The sequence below is a fragment of the Idiotropiscis lumnitzeri genome, chromosome 18 (genome assembly GCF_059441095.1).
Source record: "Idiotropiscis lumnitzeri isolate Australia: NSW breed Sydney's pygmy pipehorse chromosome 18, RoL_Ilum_1.0, whole genome shotgun sequence".
Lineage (NCBI taxonomy): Eukaryota > Metazoa > Chordata > Actinopteri > Syngnathiformes > Syngnathidae > Idiotropiscis > Idiotropiscis lumnitzeri.
Window position 1 is genome coordinate 16,198,124 of NC_142408.1, and position 18,078 is coordinate 16,216,201.

Here is an 18,078-nt window from a genome sequence, read left to right on the forward strand (position 1 = left end):
ATTCCTTCAGCTATTTATTACCAATGAGCTGCTCCAGCACATCACGTATGGCACAGACCACTTTGCAGTCAATTATTTTGAGGCAAAACCCAGCGGTCTTTGCCACTCTGTTCACATAAAGTAAAATATTTGACACCCATGGCAAAAAAGCCACGCCACAGCAAAAATGCCAGGTCTGCAAACGCAGCGAAACACGGATGTGGTGTGACGTGTAGTGTTCCCTTGCTGAGTACTTGCTTACTTTTAGTGTATAGTACATGCAAAAATTAAGAGTAATTTGTATTGGGAGGGCAGGCGGGGGTGTACACACACACAAACGCACGCACGTACATACACAAAAACACATGCACATCCTGTCGCGCACTTTTGTACATTATTTCAGTGGTTCAATATTTTTTTTTTACGTGCAAATCAACTGTTGTTTTATCAAAAACATTTTTGTCGTACTGTTTTTGTTATATTATAGAAGGAAAGCATTATTTAGACGTTTTGAGCTGTCACAAAAGAGAGGCAGGGTTAAAGTCAAGGTTGTGCTTGAAATGTTTGTTTTCACAAAAAGCTAATTTTCTCAGGTTTTTTTGGCAGGAATGGGAATTTTGACCAAATTTTGCTTTTTTCTAATGCTGTCACAAAAAATGGAAACATTTAATGAGAAGAAGATTGAGTTACTCAATGACACATCGTCAGTACGTCAAGCTTTCTTCGAGTGAGGATGTCAGCTTTCTTCCATGTGTTCTGAATCCAGCCCTGCTTGTTTTTCCTTGGAATTTTTATACATAAAGACTTTTATGTCGCCACTTTTGTCTCCAGTCTGCTTCTGGTTCCGAATCCTGCTCCACACGTGACAGTACCTACTGATCAGTCTTGGATCCAGCAGACTGAGACAGAATCCTTCAAGCCAAAGACATGCTTCGATCTTCAATCAAGGAGCAATCGTCTCACTGGCTTCGGCTTCGCCTTTTCCCAGAGAATCACTTGTCGCTCCTCTTCAATGGGTCTCAAAGGCCGTCACAAGCCCCAGTCCTGCCGGCTACCTCCCTCAGCCTGCCGACCACTCTCACACCTTTTGTGTATGCTGTCTTCTCCTCCACTACTCTCTCACCTGTGGCATCTACTTGTAGTTCTTTTTTATGTTCCAATAATCATAAAGTGCCCGATAATTTGTTTTTAGACTGATTTTCATTCAGATTGTGAAGATGGTAACAAATTAGTTAACCATCTTTCTGATTCTGATTCAGATTTTTGACACTGATTTTGGTTTTCCCTTTCTCAGTCATTATTCAAGCCCTAGTCAGTTTTTGTCACATTTTTCGATTGATGATCCCTTCCCTTCAGACCTTATGTGGGTGCCCGCTTGGCCATTTACCTGGGACCTCCGCGGGGTAGCCAACGTAGGCGCCCAAGCAAAGGTTTTTCTCGTAATCTCGCTTTTTTAAAATTGTGTCACTCCAAACCTGTACCCTTAGTGTCCACCCCTGAACCCTTCCCTTCTGACCCTTACTTGGGTCCCCCATTGGCCATTTACACAGGGTCTCCGCGGGGTGGCCAACAGAGGCGCCATTCTTGTTCCTCCCTGAATGCCACGTTTTCTAAGTTGCGTCATTCCGAACCTATACCCAAGTCACTTTACTCACTGTCTTTCTCGTCACCTTCTTCACATAGTCCCGTTTACCCCTTTTGTTCCAGTTTATCTTCCTCAGATCCATTATTTGCGGCCCCTCGTGTCTCTTTCCCAACCTCTCTGGTGCAAGCTGATGAGGCAGAGCCCCGCACCGGCATCTCGGTCGCAGCTGGCTCCTCGGCTTCACCAGAATGCAACCCTGCTCCAGCGACGCAATCCCTGCAGCCACCCTCTGACTCTGCTCTGGGGCCGCCCTCCAACCTTCCTCCAGCGGCGCAAGCTCTGTGGCCACCCTCCGACCTTACTCCGGTGCTGCAAGCTCCGCGGCCGTCCTCCAAACTTCCTCCGGCTGCGCAAACCCTGTGGCCATCCTCCGGCTGTGCTCCGGCGGGACCAGTCCTGCGGCCGCCCTCCGACTTTGCCCCAGCAGTGCCAGCCCTGCAGCCACCCTCTGACTCTGCTCCTATGGTGCAAACCCTGCGGCCGTCCTCCGGATCTCTTCTAGCAACACAATCCATGCTGCCACCCTCTGACTCTGCTCTGGTGACACAAGCCCTGCGGCTGCCCTCTGACTTAGCTCCGTCGGCGCAGTCACTGCGGCCGCCCTCACTTCTCGTCTGGCCTCCAGGACAGCCACTGGATTGGCCTCGCCAAGACCCTCTTGTCCGTCCTCCGGGATGGGATGGCCATTGGACTGGCTGCCTCAAGAACCTCTCGTCTGGCCCCCAGGTCACCCACCGTAATGGACCCGCCAAGACATTCTCCTCTGGCCTCCGGGTCGCCCACCAGACTGGACCCGCCAAAACCCTCTCTTCTGGCTCCCAAATCGCACACAGGACTGGACCGACCAAGACCCTCTAGTCTGCCCTTCCGTGATCGGTCTATAGTTTTGCTTTTGATTTATAATTTAGTTTCATGGTTTCCTTGTGTTCTGTTGTGTGTGTCTGTCTCATTAGATTATCGTGTCCACCTGTGCAAGATTGCCCGATCCTTTGTGTTACCCAATTAACTCCCTCTAACTCTTTGTGCCTTGCCCAGTTCCACGTTGTCTCATCTGTTTGTTTTTCTTTCTTAGCTTTTTTCTGTTTTTGTTGGTTCCTTGTCTTTGTCACATCTAACTGCTGTTGTTTGCGGTCTTAGTCCTAGTCAATCTAATCCCTTGTTACCTAATCATACCCCTATACAATTTGTCTTGTTCAGTTTTTCCTCTTTGTCTGGTCCATTTGTATTTAGTTTCCTGTTTCCTTAAAGTCATTGTTGGCTCATTGTATTTGTCAAGACTACCTGTTGTTTGAATGCTGATGTAGTTCAAGTCAAGATGGTTTCCTAGTGTTTGTTGAGTTACTTTAACTTATTATTATGGTTTACTTATGTTTATTTAGTGTTTTGTATTTTGACATGTTTTCTTGCTATTTTATTCTTTCCTTTAGTTACTGGGACCAGGTGGTGCCCCTTGAAGCGGGGGGCGAGGGGCGGGGTGTGGTACTGTTGTGACATATCTATCAATTTATCAGTTGTAACGCAGTTGCTATGGTCCTTTTATGATTTGCCATGGTGCTTTTATGCTATGAACTTTTATTATCTCATATTGGCTTCATGCTTTAGGGTATTTAAGATTGAGTTACTTTCGCGACACATTGTCATTATGTCAAGCTTTGCGCGAGTGAGGATGTCAGCTTTCTTCCATGTGGTCTGAATCCAGCCCTGCTTGTTTTTCTTTAGAATTTTTGTATATAAAGACTTTTATGTCGCCATTTTTGTCTCCTGTCTGCATCTGGGTCCGAATCACGCTCCACATGTGACAGGAAAAATGGAAAGAAAATTATGGTTGCCGTCTGTGGACATCCCAAGCCTTACAACATAGCCAGCTACCACTAAAGAGACAAAAAAAAATACCCCCCCCAAAGAATGTGACCAGGCTTTGAGACAAGTGAACGAAGAGATTGGTAGGTCTGCTGTGTTTTTATTATTATTATACAACAGCGCTAACCCGCCACGAGAGGATTGTCCGGGAGGCTAGCTTGCTGGTGTTGACGGAGTCGTGGCTAACAGAGCTAACGCCGGACGCCGTCGTGGAATTGGACGGCTTCCAAATACTACGCGCGGACAGGACACTGGAGAGCGGTAAGAGGAAAGGGGGAGGGCTGGCTGTGTTTGTTAATGATAGATGGTGTAACCCTGGGCATATAACTGTTAAGGATCAACTTTGCAGTCGGGACATTGAGATGATAGCTGTTAGCATGCGTCCGTTCTATTTAGCGCGAGAGTTCAGTCATGTGATCGCGGTGGCGGTGTACGTGCCACCCTCTGCTAACAGTGAGACAGCCTGTGACGTACTGACTGCAGCTGTGAGCAGGCTACAAACACAGCACAATATGTAACCTGCCACACCAGAGACAATAAATATTGGACCTTTTCTATGCCAAAACCAAGGAGGCGTACACATCACTGCCCCTCCCCCCGCTGGGCAAAGCTGACCACAACTTGGTTGCTCTCCTGCCTGTGTACAAAACTCTGGTCCGCAGGCAGCCAGCTGTGACACGCACAGTTCAGCGATGGTCCGGAGAAGCCGAGGAGGCCTTAAAGGACTGTTTCAACACAACTGTGTGGGAGGTATTCAGCGAAGCTTACGGTGAGGACATTAATGGTCTAACAGACACAATTACAGACTATATTAACTTCTGAATGGAGAACACCATTCCCACCAGGACTGTAAGATGTTTCTCCAACAACAAACCCTGGATCACACCAGACATTAAAGCTCTCCTGAAGGAGAAAAAGAGGGCTTTTGTGTCAGGCGACAAGGACGAGCTGAAGAGAGTGCAGCGTCAGCTAAGAAGGAGGATCCGAGAGGGGAAAAAGTCCGACAGGATGCGGATGGAGGAACAACTGCAGCAGAACAATGCCAGGGATGTCTGGAGGGGCCTGAAGACCATCTCAGGCCACGGACAACCAGGTAAGACCCAGAAGGGGGGGGGCTTCAGTGGGCAAATGAGTTGAACCTATTTTTCAATAGGTTTGATCAAATGCCTGACCCCGCTCAGGCTCCCCTGCTCAGCCCCCACGAACCCCTCCTGCCACTGCGAACGAGACCCTCTCTCCCCCTCTCTCTCTCCCCTCTCTCTCTCGACAGGCTCCAATTCCCAGCCTCATCAGACAACCACCACTTCCTCCTGCTCAGCCTTGTTCCTCACAACATCTCAGGTGAAGAACCAGCTGAGGAAGATGAAGGCGAGGAAGGCAGCAGGCCCAGATGGGATTAGCTCCCAGCTCCTCAAATCCTGCGCAGACCAGGCTGTGTGGAATCGTCCAGCACATGTTCAACCTGAGCCTGAAGCTGGGCAGAGTCCCCCAGCTGTGGAAAACATCCTGCCTGGTTCAGGTTCCAAAGACACCCCATCCGAAGGAGCTCAACAACTTCAGACCAGTGGCGCTGACGTCTCATCTGATGAACACCCTGGAGAGACTGGTCCTCGTCCATCTGCGCCCCCTGGTCAGCTCCTCAATGGACCCACTCCAGTTCGCATACCAGCCTGGCATCAGTGTGGATGATGCCATCATCTACCTGCTCCACACTTCACTCTCCCACCTGGAGAAGGCGGGGGGCACGGTGAGGATCATGTTCTTGATTTCTCGAGTGCTTTCAACACCATCCAACCCGCCTTATTGGGAGACAAGCTGGAGCAGGCGGGAGTGGCCCACCACCTCATCACATGGATCCACGACTACCTCACAAACCGGCCACAGTACGTGAGGATACAGGACTGTGTGTCTGACGTGCTCCTCTGCAGCACGGGAGCGCCGCAGGGAACTGTTCTGGCTCCCTTCCTGTTCACCCTCTACACCTCGGACTACAAATACAATTCCACAACCTGTCACCTGCAGAAGTTCTCTGATGACTCTGCGATTGTCGGCCTCATCACTGACGGTGACGATCGGGAGTGCAGAGGGGTTACGCAGGGGTTCGTGGACTGGTTTCAGCAGAACCGCCTCCAAATCAACGCTGGGAAATCCAAAGAGCTGGTGGTGGATTTCCGCAAGCGTCGGCACTCTCCACCTGCACCAGTGAATATCCAGGAAACAGACGTTGCGAGGGCCTCAACTTACAAGTACCTGGGTGTTCATCTGAATAATAAACTGGACTGGAGCGACAACACAGACGCTCTCTATAGGAAGGGTCAGAGCAGACTCTTCCTACACAGGAGGCTGAGGTCCTTTGGCGTTTGGGGAACACTCCTCAGGAACTTCTATGACTCAGTGGTTTCATCAGTCATCTTCTATGGAGTGGTCTCCTGGGCAGGAGGCATCTCGGGCCGGGACAAAAAGAGACTGGACAAACTAGTGAGGAGGGCCAGCTCTGTCCTGGGCTGCTCCCTGGACTCTGTGGACTCAGTGGGGGGCAGGAGGATGACGGCAAAACTGTCATCAATGCTGGACAACCCAGCCCACCCACTCAATGAAACTCTGAGAACACTCCACAGCTCCTTCAGTGATAGACTGTTACACCCTCGCTGTACCAAAGAGAGATTGCGCCGCTCCTTCCTGCCGACTGCTGTCAGACTTTTTAACAAGAACATTGGGTCAGGCCTACAAACGGGAAGGCATTAGTGCAATTGTCCAGTCCTAGGATGCAATATACACGACTACTGTACTTTCAGCCAATGGTGTACTTAAATATTGACCAATGATGTATTTTGTTTACCATTACAGTATTCTTATTACAGTACTTCTATCACTGCAGTATTTCTACCATTGCAGGACGTTCACTATTACAGGACTTTTATCATTGCAGTACTTTTATCATTGCAATATTTCCTATCATTGCAGTACTTTTACTATGACAGTACTTTTATCATTGCAGTATTTTTCTATCGTTGCAGTACTTTTAGTATTACAGTACTTTTATCATTGCATTACTTTTTACCATTACAGTACTTTTATCATTGCAGTATTTTCTATCATTGCAGTACTTTTCTATCATTTCAGTACTCTTACCATTACAGTACTTTTATCAATGCAATATTTTTGTCATCGTAGTATTTTCAATCATTCAGTAGTTTTTATCATTACAGCGTTTCCCCCTCTGTATAATGGACGGCATTAGGAGTGTTTCCTTACACTTATATACGTTTATACTGTGTATATTTGCATGCTTTTCATGAATGTCTGCTGCTAATGTTATACATTAACGGCTACATTACGCCACCGACTCTGTGTGATCTATATCTTTGCTGCTGTAACACCTCAAATTTCCCAATTGTGGGACTAATAAAGGACATCTTTATCTTCATCTTTATCTTTGAACAGTGATACCACCAGATTCAAGACGTTTGTCGCAAATAGGGTGGCAGCGATCCTGGAGCATTCTCCGTCATCACAGTGGCGATATATCAACACCGCTCTAAATCCAGCTCATTACGTAGCAAAAGGACAAACTGTAAAGGCATTTTTGAAAAATGACTACTGGCTTTCGGGAACTAGCTTCTTGCGCGGATCACAAGACCACTGGCCGAAAAATCTGGATCCTGGACTCCTGGATATTAATGACCTGGAGGTCAAAAGAGTGACTCAAGTGCATGTAATTCAGTCACTGGAGCACAAAGATTCTCTGGACCAGTGGATGAACCATTATTCGTCTTGGACAGCATTGAAGCAGGACGTAGCCTGGTTTCTAAAGCTGAAAGACTTACTGACAGAATTAAAGGAAAAAAGAAAGGAGTTAATCACATTAGGTGAAGAAGGCAAGATGAATTTATTCAAGAGAACTGTCAAAGGAAAGTATTTGACCTGCGACGACTTGGATAAAGCAGAAAGAGAACTTGTGAAATACTGTCAAAGGCAAAGTTTCAAAGAAGATTTAGCCATATTTGAAAAACAAAAAAGGGTGAAGAAAAGTAGCCCACTTTACAAGTTGAATATAGTACTTCAAGATGGTCTCATGAGGGTTGGTGGACAGTTAAGCCACGCAGCCATGCCTGAAACAGCAAAACAGCAAGCCATCTTGCCCAAGGATTCACATAACACAAAGCAAGTCCTGAGATACATTCATGAGATTACAGCTCACGCTGGAAGGAACCACATTTTGGCTAATCTGCATCAACAGTTTTGGATACCTGGAGCTGCTAGAGTAATCAGAAGAGTGCTACCTGACGATCCGCCTTTCAAGAGAATTGGCGTTGATTATTTTGGTCCATTCTAAGTAAGTAGGGGAAGAGGAAGTAAAGAGATACGGCGTGATTTTTACATGTCTCGCTGTATGAGCCGTACATCTGGAAATTGCATCTTCACGTGACACAGATGCTTGTCTCAACGCAATCCGAAGATTTCTTGCCAGAAGAGGACAAGTGAGAGAGATGTATTCTGATAACGGAACCAACTTTAGATCACCTGACAGTGAAATGAAGAAATCAATCAAAGAATGGAACACTAAGTAAATCGAGAAACACTTGCTGCAAAAAGGTATTCAGTGGCATAGCAATCCCCCAGCAGGTTCCCACCACGGAGGAAGCTGGGAGGGACTTATTTGTTCTGTGAGCAAAATCCTGAATGTCACTGTTAAAGAACAAATTTCGGATGAAGAAAGTCTAAATATACCTTGCTTGGTGAGGCTGAAGCAGTTATAAACAGCAGGCCTATCACAAGGACATCTTCCGACCTCAACGACTTGGAAGCACTCACACCCAACACTCTGTTGTGGCTGAAGGTCAAACCTGAGTTACCTCCTGGAGTCTTCTGTAAAGACGACCAATACGCCCCAATACGTACCTCTGGGAATGAGCTGGTCAGCTCTTTAAAGAGTATTATGTAAGTTGAAATACATTAATCCATTTTTCTTTTTTGGACCATCTTTAACTGTGTAGTGTGTAATGTCTAAAATACAAAATGATCTGATTTTAGGGTGCAGTTGACGACTGTGGCACAAGACCTCGCTCTACAAGTGCTAAAAGTCTTCGGCAAAGAGAAAAATCTGCCATAAGGTACAGAGAACATTGGCATCAGAGTAAATGGATGCATGTTTTTGCAATGTGCGAGGAAACTGGAGAACTCATAGAAAACTACACAGGCTTGGGAGAACATGCAAACTCTACACAGGAAGGCCGGAGCCGGAATCGATCCCACAACCTCTGCATTGTGAGACCATCGTGCTCACAAGTCGCCCACCGTGGCGGCCGTCCATTATAAATGCCATCCCACCATCCATTATCTGTACGGCTTCTCCTCATAAGGGTTGCGGGGGGTGCTGGAGCCTATCCCAGCTATCTTGGGGCAGTAGGTGGGGTACACCCTGAACTGGTTGCCAGCCAATCGCAGGTCGCACAAAGACAAACAACCATCCGCGCTCACACTCACACCAATTTAGGGTGTCCAAACAACCTACCATGCATGTGTTTGGAATGTGGGAGGAAACCGGAGAACCCACGCAGGCGTGTGGGAAACATGCAAACTCCAAACAGTAAAGCCGGAATCAATCCCGCGACCTCTGCATTGTGAGACCATCGTGCTAACAAGTCGCCCACCATGCATCCCTGCTAAATAAATGATTAATTTTTACATTTTAGTATTTGTAAGCGATCTTGTGTTCATGACAGCATTTTCAACAGTGTGGGTGTTTGTATGAAAGCATTTCACTTGTGTATGGGCATGAGCATGTTTCAGTTGTATTTATGAATAACAATAATTTCACAATTGTGCCTGAGCGCCTTTCACTGGTGTGTAAGAGTGCATTTCAGAAGTGTGAATTGATTCCTGACTTTTGTCCCCAACGGCACCTCATACACCCCATCTCCCGCTCATTCTCCTGAACCCATGAGCCATCCCCATTGCTACTACATGGAGATTTGATGTGTTTTTTTGTTTTTTTTGTTATTAGCTTCTTCAACATCGCTTCTGATTCTCATCTCTTCTCTGGCGCTCGTCTCCGCCTGTCTGATTTGAAGTCGACCTCAGAATTTGCACTATTTTGACATGACTTCTATGTTAATCACTACTCACATATTGTGTCATTTGCTCAATAATACATTAAAATTGTAATAAATAATAAAAATGGGTCAGGTGCCGAGCTCTGGCTTCATATCTTTAAAAGTGGTCTTCTCAAATCTGTTACTAATGGCCTCAATCAGCTGTGGTAGAGAAGGGGCTAATTAGACCTTATGGCATCTTAATTCGGTCAAGTCTTGTACCCATTTTCAAGGCCAGCGACTATTGCTTTAGCTATATACAAGAAAAGGATTACTCTGAATATACACAACGAATCCCAGATGTCCAACCCAAATGTTGTTTCAAAATAATCCAGTTCAGATGCTAATCAAATGTATTGGTATGTTAAGGTCATTATTTCAAATCAAAATATACACTTCTTTTTCAGACAATGGGGAGGATCAAAGAAGTGGAAAAGTTGGAGGAGTAACTTCTAAACAATGCAAAGAGACAGAATCTGGAAGAATGTCAAGTTTGTCCATGTTTATATTTCTGGAATTTACTGGGCGTGCATCTCGAAATGTTTGGGGATGGTTCGGGCTGCCAGACAAGACATTCACAGCGAGCGCTGAACCACTGGATGCTGCGGCAAACAGCGGACTTCCTGCAGCTGTTTATTACCAACAAGCTGCTCCTGCACATCACTGATGCGGATGGCACAGACTACTTTGCAGACAATTATTTTGAGGCAAAACCAAGAGGTCTGTAAGCACTCTGAAAACAAAGTAAAATATTTGACACCCACTGCAAAAAAAGCCATGCTACAGCATGTATACAGTGTGAGACGTGTAGTGTTCACTTGCTCCAAGGCAATTGTTTTAGTGTATACCACATACCCAACAAATTGTGTAATTTGTATGGCGGGGGTGGGCAAGGGGTCAGGCGCGGTAATGTACACACACGTTGCAAAAACACATGCACACTGTCACTCACGCACTTCTGTATATAGTTCATTTCAGCACCTTTTGTCATGCTGTTATTATTTTATAGAAGGAAAGCATTATTTTGATGTCTGAGCTGTCACAAAAGGAAAAATAGAACTGTTGAAGTCAAGTCAAGGTTGTGCTTGAAATGTGTTTTTACAAGAAGCTCTTTTTCTCCGTTTTTCGTGAGCAATGAGAATTTAGTTATATTCTAACGCTGTCAGGTAAAGGCTCCATATTTTTATAGCATTATAGCACAATATTCTGTGGGCGCTAGAATTGAAGGGTTTGTAAAAATAGTAAAAATAGGTGGGATTAAATGAGTTGAAGTGTCTCTCTTGAGTGCTCCTTAAATATTTGCCTGTGTTGGTATATTTTATTTTGGTCGTGTCATGTTTATTCTTGCGCTGAAAGAGACATGAGGTGTTCGAAAAAAAAAAATATTTTTTTTTTTCCCGGTCAAAGCTACCAATGGTGTCTGTTTTTTTTCCTCCGTGAAATGTACGAGTTATCACTTTGACGCGCACGATGTCACGTGGCTGGAGGACTGGAAACTTGCACTAACATTTATATTGAAATGTAACAATGACACATATATCGACATCTAACAAACATGCATGGGCATCTAACACTGACACTTACATTGACGTCTAACATAAACCATTACAATCACATCTAACAAACACTGACATCTAACAGACACATCGACATCCATCATAAACATTTACATAGACATCTATAACATAAACACATTGACATCTAACCAACATTTACATAGACACCTTACACACATCGACATCTAACAAACATTCACATTGACATCTAACATCGACACGTTGAGATCTAACAGACACATACATTGACATCTAACATAGACAGTTACATTGACATCTAATCTCGACACATGGCTGTGTCAAATGACACGTCATGACGACATATACAGACACACAAGGCACAACAGCATTTTTTTGGCACAAATTGAACCCGATATGTTAGCTACCTCGTTCGACTTAAAGGGTTAGCGAACTTGTTATGGTGGTTGAGGGGTGGCGACTACCCAGCTCGTGTAGTGTATATTAAACTTAATAAATTAATAATTTATGACCAGTAAACACGGATGTTGTAATGCAAAACAATGTTCAAATGTTACAGTTTTTTTTCAACACATTTCATGAGATAAAGCTCTACTTGTCTGTATGAAATGTATGTTGTAGAACCATTATATAACACAATTTTACACAATTTTACATTGGAATTTCATTTAATAAAACATTGACAATTATCTTTACAAACACTGTGTATGATTCATCTTTTCATTTGTTATTCAATGAGCAAAACAGTGGCGATCAAAACAGTGCAAATTAAATGACATTTTATATGTATCTGGCTGCAATAGTAAGTTACATTCTAATTTACATTTACAGGTAATGGAAATGACCTCAATTTAACTGTATTTCAGTCAGAATACCTCAAACATCATAAAAAAAATAAAACGTTGAGTATTATTTCTCCTTCAAAATGTCCGAAGAAATACTCTATAATGGCCTGACGACATTAACATAGCTTATAGTATATAGAAGGGGTGGGCAAACTTTTTTATTGGCCGGCCACAATGGGTTTTAAAATTTGACAGAGGGGCTGGACCAGGAGCAGATGGATGGAGTGTTTTGCTCACCTCATCTCATCTGAGAAAAAAACCCCATTTAATTTTAAATGAAAGTGAACAAAAGCATTACAACAATATATATGTCTTTGAAAAACCACACTATTTTGAAAATAAAACATTAACAAGGTCTATTTAATTTTTTTCAAATTCGGCGGGCCGGATTAAAACGTTTAACGGGCCGCATGTGGCCCCCGGGCCGTAGTTTTCTCAGGGCGGCATATATATAGCATAGCGGCATAGGTTCCCTCGTCAACATCAAGTGAGTTACCCTCTTACCGAGGCCAATCAAGACCAAAATACGGGGCTCCCCATCACCCGGTCACTTCTCCTGACCCCAACAGTCAGCCTCGTTGCGAGAACGTGGAGATTTGATGTTTATTTTTTTTCGCTTCTACAACTTCGTGTCTGATTCTTTTCTCTTCTCTGGCTCCAGGATTCCGCTGTCAATCAGATGACGTTTGAGGCGGGACTTCCGGTTCAAAGTCACCCTCAGAGTTTGCAACCATTTGAGATGACTTCTGTGGTAATAACAACTGTCATAGGTGCAATTTGCTCAATAAAGCATTAAAACAATAATAATAATAATAAATCACAAAAAATAGTCAAGTACAGCACTCGTCTCATAAACTAGGTAAGAATTTAACGTTACTAACGTTGTGTCAGGTTTAAAAGGTCCTGACGCCTTCATTAGACTGAATTAAATGCAGAGAACCAGAGAAATAACCAGGGAAAGTTTTGTCTTTTACCATTCGCGGATGGGAGGAGAAGTCAGGAGGTGAAGTAGGCGTCTTGCCAGTTCAATCTCCCGCACTCTCTCTCACCTCTCCGACCACCCGCTTGATCTTTTATTCAGAGGAAAACGAAACTTATGGAAATTGAAACTTAAACAAGCGTGTGGGTGTGCCAGTTGTGCGCGTGTGTGCTGAAGCAATAATGTGCGTGTCTGTGTGTGTGTGTGCAATTATTACTGATACAAATAGTGTATAAAAACATGATTAAAAATACACAAACTATTTACATATTCTCACACATTGCTACACAATAAAGAGTGTTTTACTGACTGGCTAAACCAAGTTTGATTAAACTGATCGTACACTGGACTAAATCTTACCGCTGTCTTTTTACAAATGGAATATGAAATTGTTGCAGAAATTGTTTTGCTGTGACGTCGGGCAAGTTTTATAAGGTTCGTTCATCGGGAAGGTTTTATATTAGACGAGGATGGTCTTGCTCTTCGGATTTTTTTATTTATTTATAAAAGGCCGAGCATTTGCATTTGCGCTCAGACTGTGTTGCACAGTGCACACGAACCAAAAGCTCCAAAGAAAACACAATTACCCGATCCAAACGGAGGGACGTGTTATCTTTATCTTCCACACCGCCTATCTTGTACTGGCTTGCGGGGAGGCGCTGCCGCCTATCCCGTCTGACTTTGGGCAAAATGCGGGAGGGACGACGTGAACAGAGAAATGCAAAAAGAAGCAGTACAGCGTCAGTGTAACTCCTTACGGGATAATATCCTCGTCGCATAAACAATGTAAGAATTTAACGTTATGCATACTATAAATCGTGCTTTACTGACTGTAGCGAGTCGAGTTAGAATGTATGAATCGTGCACTGGACTAAATCTAGCAAGTTAGAATTATAAGGTTCGTTCTTCGGGAAGGTTTTATATTAGAGGAGGAATTATGATCTTGCTCTTCGGACATTTTTTTGTGATAAAAGGCCAAGCATTTGCATTTGCGCACAGTATTGTACAAAGAATGTACAAATAACTTGCAATTATAATAGCTGGAGCTGAAGTTTTTCATATGGTGTAGTATAAATTAGCAGGAAATTAGAACACAAATTAAAACACATATACATTAGATACAAGAAGAACAACGACAGTCACATTTTGAGTCGAAAGCTAAAGAATAAAAATGTGTCTTCAAAACGTTTTAAAAGTGGACAGAGAGGGGGCTTGCCTAACATTCAATGGAGAGTCAGGGAATGGACTTCAAGTGCAAGTTTCAGGCCATCTATCTCAAGAAAGAGCTTCTGATGCACCTCAAACGGGTACCGCAAATTTAGTAAGTTCAGCGCATAGTTAATTCCCATGAGCAGGAGACTGGCAACATTTCCACAACCTCATTTTCTTAAGCAACAATGGAAACAGAGGCATGGAATGTGTCTTCCTGTCCCTCACTTGCTTGGAAAACATAAAGCTTCAGGACTTGCTTGGCCTGGTCCTCTTTTGCTTGTTCTCTGCTGACTTCCTGTAAGAGCATATACATCCATGGTTATGTCGGGATCGGCGGTCGGCGAGGAGGGGGAGGACCCAAAATGCGAGGAAGCAGGAAAAGGTGTAACTTAAGGGAATTTATTAAGGAACCAAAATAATGACAAACAACGTGGCAGGGTGCAAAATAACAAAGGCAAACTTAATGTGGCTAAACCGGATGGAAAGAGTGAGGAACAAGGACAGGGACAAATGCTAGGGGACGAGAGCGGGAGCGAGAGCGGGGGCGCGAACAAGAGCATGAACGAGATCAGAGAGCGGTCGTGACAGTCCGTAACGGAGCAGCGGGAGCGAAAACGAGATCAGGCAGCGGCCGTGACAGTCCTGGTATGGAGTAATGTTCCGACGCTGAGTTGTCGGCACGGGGTGGTTAAATAGTCCAGAATTATGGGAGCAGATGGGAGTCAGGTGTGCGAGGCTAACGGGGAACAGGTGCGTGGCTGGTAGGGACGGAGTGCTGAGGGGACACGCCCCTACTCAGCTGACCGAAATCAAAACAACAACAAAGGCATGGCATGGACGGTGACAAAATAATAACAAAACCCTGCCATGACCGACACGGGTCATGACAGGTTAGGTGCATAATGTCCCAAATTTATGTTAGCTTTTTATAGTTCTGAATATCGCTCTCTTCAGGCAGTAGCCAAGAAGCTCCAAAATCTTCACCTTCCAGGAGACTTCCAATGGCACGTTTGTGCAATCATTAACACTGCATCATCCAAAGAGAGCAAACCATTTTCAACATTTGAGATTGGTCAGTAATATTTACAAGTAACACCCACTCGTGTGGATTTACCAATAGATTAGATCTAGAAAAACATGAAATTACTCAAATTATGACATAACATGTTTCAGCCGGACACCAGTGATATGTGACAGTATTTGCAATCTGCATTACATGTTTATAACAGCATATATGAGAATAAAAAAATAAATAGAAAGGGCAATGAAAATGGAAATTAAAATAGAAACCTCAAGGATATGATTTTTGTAGAAATCTCAAAATCGAAACTTTGGACCTTCTGATTTATTTCGTCAATTTCCCGAAAGTAACCTTTGCCAAATGCCAACCCTTTGGCCAGAGCAGGTTTGGCAGCAATTAATTTATTTGAATATTGTGACAAATAAAATGTTTGCTGCACAGTCTATGAGTTAATTGTAGCTTTAAAAACGGAATACTGTTGTAATTTACCTGGTAGTCCGTGATGAGTCCCTCTGCAGACTGTCCGAGGAATTTCATCAAGGAATGGATTATGCCCTCCCTTCCAGCTTCAACATTTTGCTATTTAAAAAGACACAAGATGATTAAGTGGGTTATATAAATAAAAGCTCACATATGCATTGCTTACATCCCAAAAAGTGCATCTCAACTTTAAATTAAAAAATAGCAAGATATCCATGATAAGCTCTGACAGATCTTTTATTTTTTTATTCTGTTAATGCTTATGATGGATTTATCCAAAATAATTTGATGCAAATTCTATTTGCAGTAATAAAACACAACCCTCTTACATGACTGTGTGAACTGAGCATAGGTCTTATTTTAGTGCCGGTAACTCCGCCATTTTTTCCAAGTATCTTCTTCAATTCTGGGGTGTAAAGTTCCAGCTTGGTCTGCCAGGTTCTTTCAAATTAAACATATGTAATTTGTTTGAACTCTTCCTTAATCTGAAATATTTTTCCCACAATTAGAACATTTTCACAATTAATAAATCTAAATCACAATTGAAATTTTGATTAATTTAGAAATTAGAAATTAGAAATCCCTTTATTGTCATTGTACTCAAGTGTGCAACGAGATTAGAGGGCTCCCCTCTCCAGTGCAATACAACAATAATACAGACAAATATATAAATTAGATAAATAAATAAGAGAGTGCAATGGAATTTAGTACTGAATAGGGTATATAAAAACACATCACAATGCTGTTCTGCAAGGTAAGGGTGTTCTCGTGTGTGTGTGAGAGTTCAGAATGGAGATGGCTCTCGGAAAGAAACTGTTTCTCAGTCTATTGGTCCTCGATTTGATGCATCTGTAGCGCCTGCCAGAGGGCAACAGGTCGAACAGGTGTGAGTTTGGGTGGGTATTGTCTTTGACGATGTTGAGAGCCCTTCTGAGGCACCGGGCGGTGTAGATGTCCGACAGTGAGGGGAGAGGGCAGCCAATAATCCTTTGCGCTGTTTTGACTGTCCTCTGGAGCCTCACTCTGTCCGCCTCAGTGCAGCCGCTGTACCAGGTGGAGACACAGTACGTCAACAGGCTCTCGATGGACGAGTGGTAGAAGGCTAGCAGCAGCTTCCTGTCCAGGTTGAATTTCCTGAGGACTCTCAGGAAGTGCAGACGCTGGTGGACCTTCTTTACCACTGCTGTGGTGTTGTGAGTCCAAGACAGGTCGTCGGAGATCTGTACTCCCAGGAACTTGACAGCAGCAGGTATTACTCCTCCTCTAAAATAATAAAGGCAGTACAATCATCACTTAATTTGACACAGAGTTTGGATTAATTGCTGGACTATGGGCTGATATTTGTCCCACTTGAAACTGAATCTGAATATTGGTTATTTGAATGTGAATTGCTTAACTTTAATATTTGAATTGAAACCTGAAAGTTTTGAATTGAAAACTGAATTATTGAATTGAAAAACTGAATTTGAATTACATAAATTGTATAGTTTTAATTTGAATCTGAATTTTTCAATCTGAATTTTTTTGTTAAGAACTATATCCCAATAAACTTGAATGTAGGACTTTAAAATGCGTTTTTAATTCCTCAAAAAAAAAGTGCTCCTCACCAAAAATTCAATACTGCATATGCTCAAATTCAGTTCACTAAGTAAAAATTCAAGACTCAATGACAGACATACGGGAGCTTTAGGGTGCCTCAAGGATGTGCAATGGATTCCAATCACCTTCCACCTATCACATCACCCCCCCATCCTTAGCAGATCCACTGGCTTCCAGTCAATCAACGAATCATTTTCAAAATTCTTAAATATACTTTCAAATCTATGGCTGGCGACCAGTTCAGGGTGTAGTGCGCCTTTCGCCCGTAGTCAGCTGGGATAGGCTCCAGCACCCTCCCGTGACCCTGTACCGGATAAGCGGTGTGGATAATGACATGACACATGACTTTCAAATCCCTTCACAACCTCGCCCCTCCCTACCTTTCAGACCTCGTCCATATTGCCACTCCATCCTGCGCTCTCCGGTCTTCTTCCTCCCCACTCCACCCCTTGCCTGCCACCATGGGGGAGGGAGCCTTCAGCGATTCTGCTCCCCAGCTCTGGAACTCTCTCCACCTGACCTCTGTAATTGCACCACCCTCCCTTTTTAAAACTAAACTCAAAGCCAATCTGTTCCGCCTTAATTACTCTCTCCAATTCCAGATATGTCCCTCAACCACTTTATTGTATTTTATCATGCTTGTTTTACGTGTTGGTCTTTCTACCCCTATTTGTGTTTTTACTTTCGTATATTACTCTGTACAACGTCCTTGAGTGTCCTGAAAGTTGCTTCCAAATAAAATTTATTTTACATATATATATATATATATATACATATATATATTAGAGCTGGGCGATATGACCTAAAATCAATATCGCGGTTGTTAGA

The 18,078-nt window shown here is 43.6% G+C and overlaps 2 protein-coding genes across 2 annotated transcripts in view; both read left to right on the forward strand.

Moving 5' to 3' along the window:
* The window catches only part of mapkap1 (MAPK associated protein 1), a 141,772-nt gene extending 129,998 nt beyond the window's left edge, over positions 1-11,774 (forward strand). The window contains exon 12 of the mRNA XM_088280984.1: positions 9,987-11,774. Coding sequence (XP_088137110.1) covers positions 9,987-10,028 — 42 coding nt within the window. The 3' untranslated portion in view covers positions 10,029-11,774. The remainder of the gene's footprint in view (positions 1-9,986) is intronic.
* LOC148319671 (uncharacterized) lies at positions 3,761-5,180 on the forward strand. The gene is made up of 2 exons (XM_088280987.1): positions 3,761-4,253; positions 4,330-5,180. The coding sequence occupies exons 1-2, from the start codon at positions 4,177-4,179 to the stop codon at positions 4,619-4,621; spliced, it is 369 nt and encodes a 122-aa protein (XP_088137113.1). The 5' UTR covers positions 3,761-4,176; the 3' UTR covers positions 4,622-5,180.
* Positions 11,775-18,078: the final 6,304 nt, after the last annotated feature.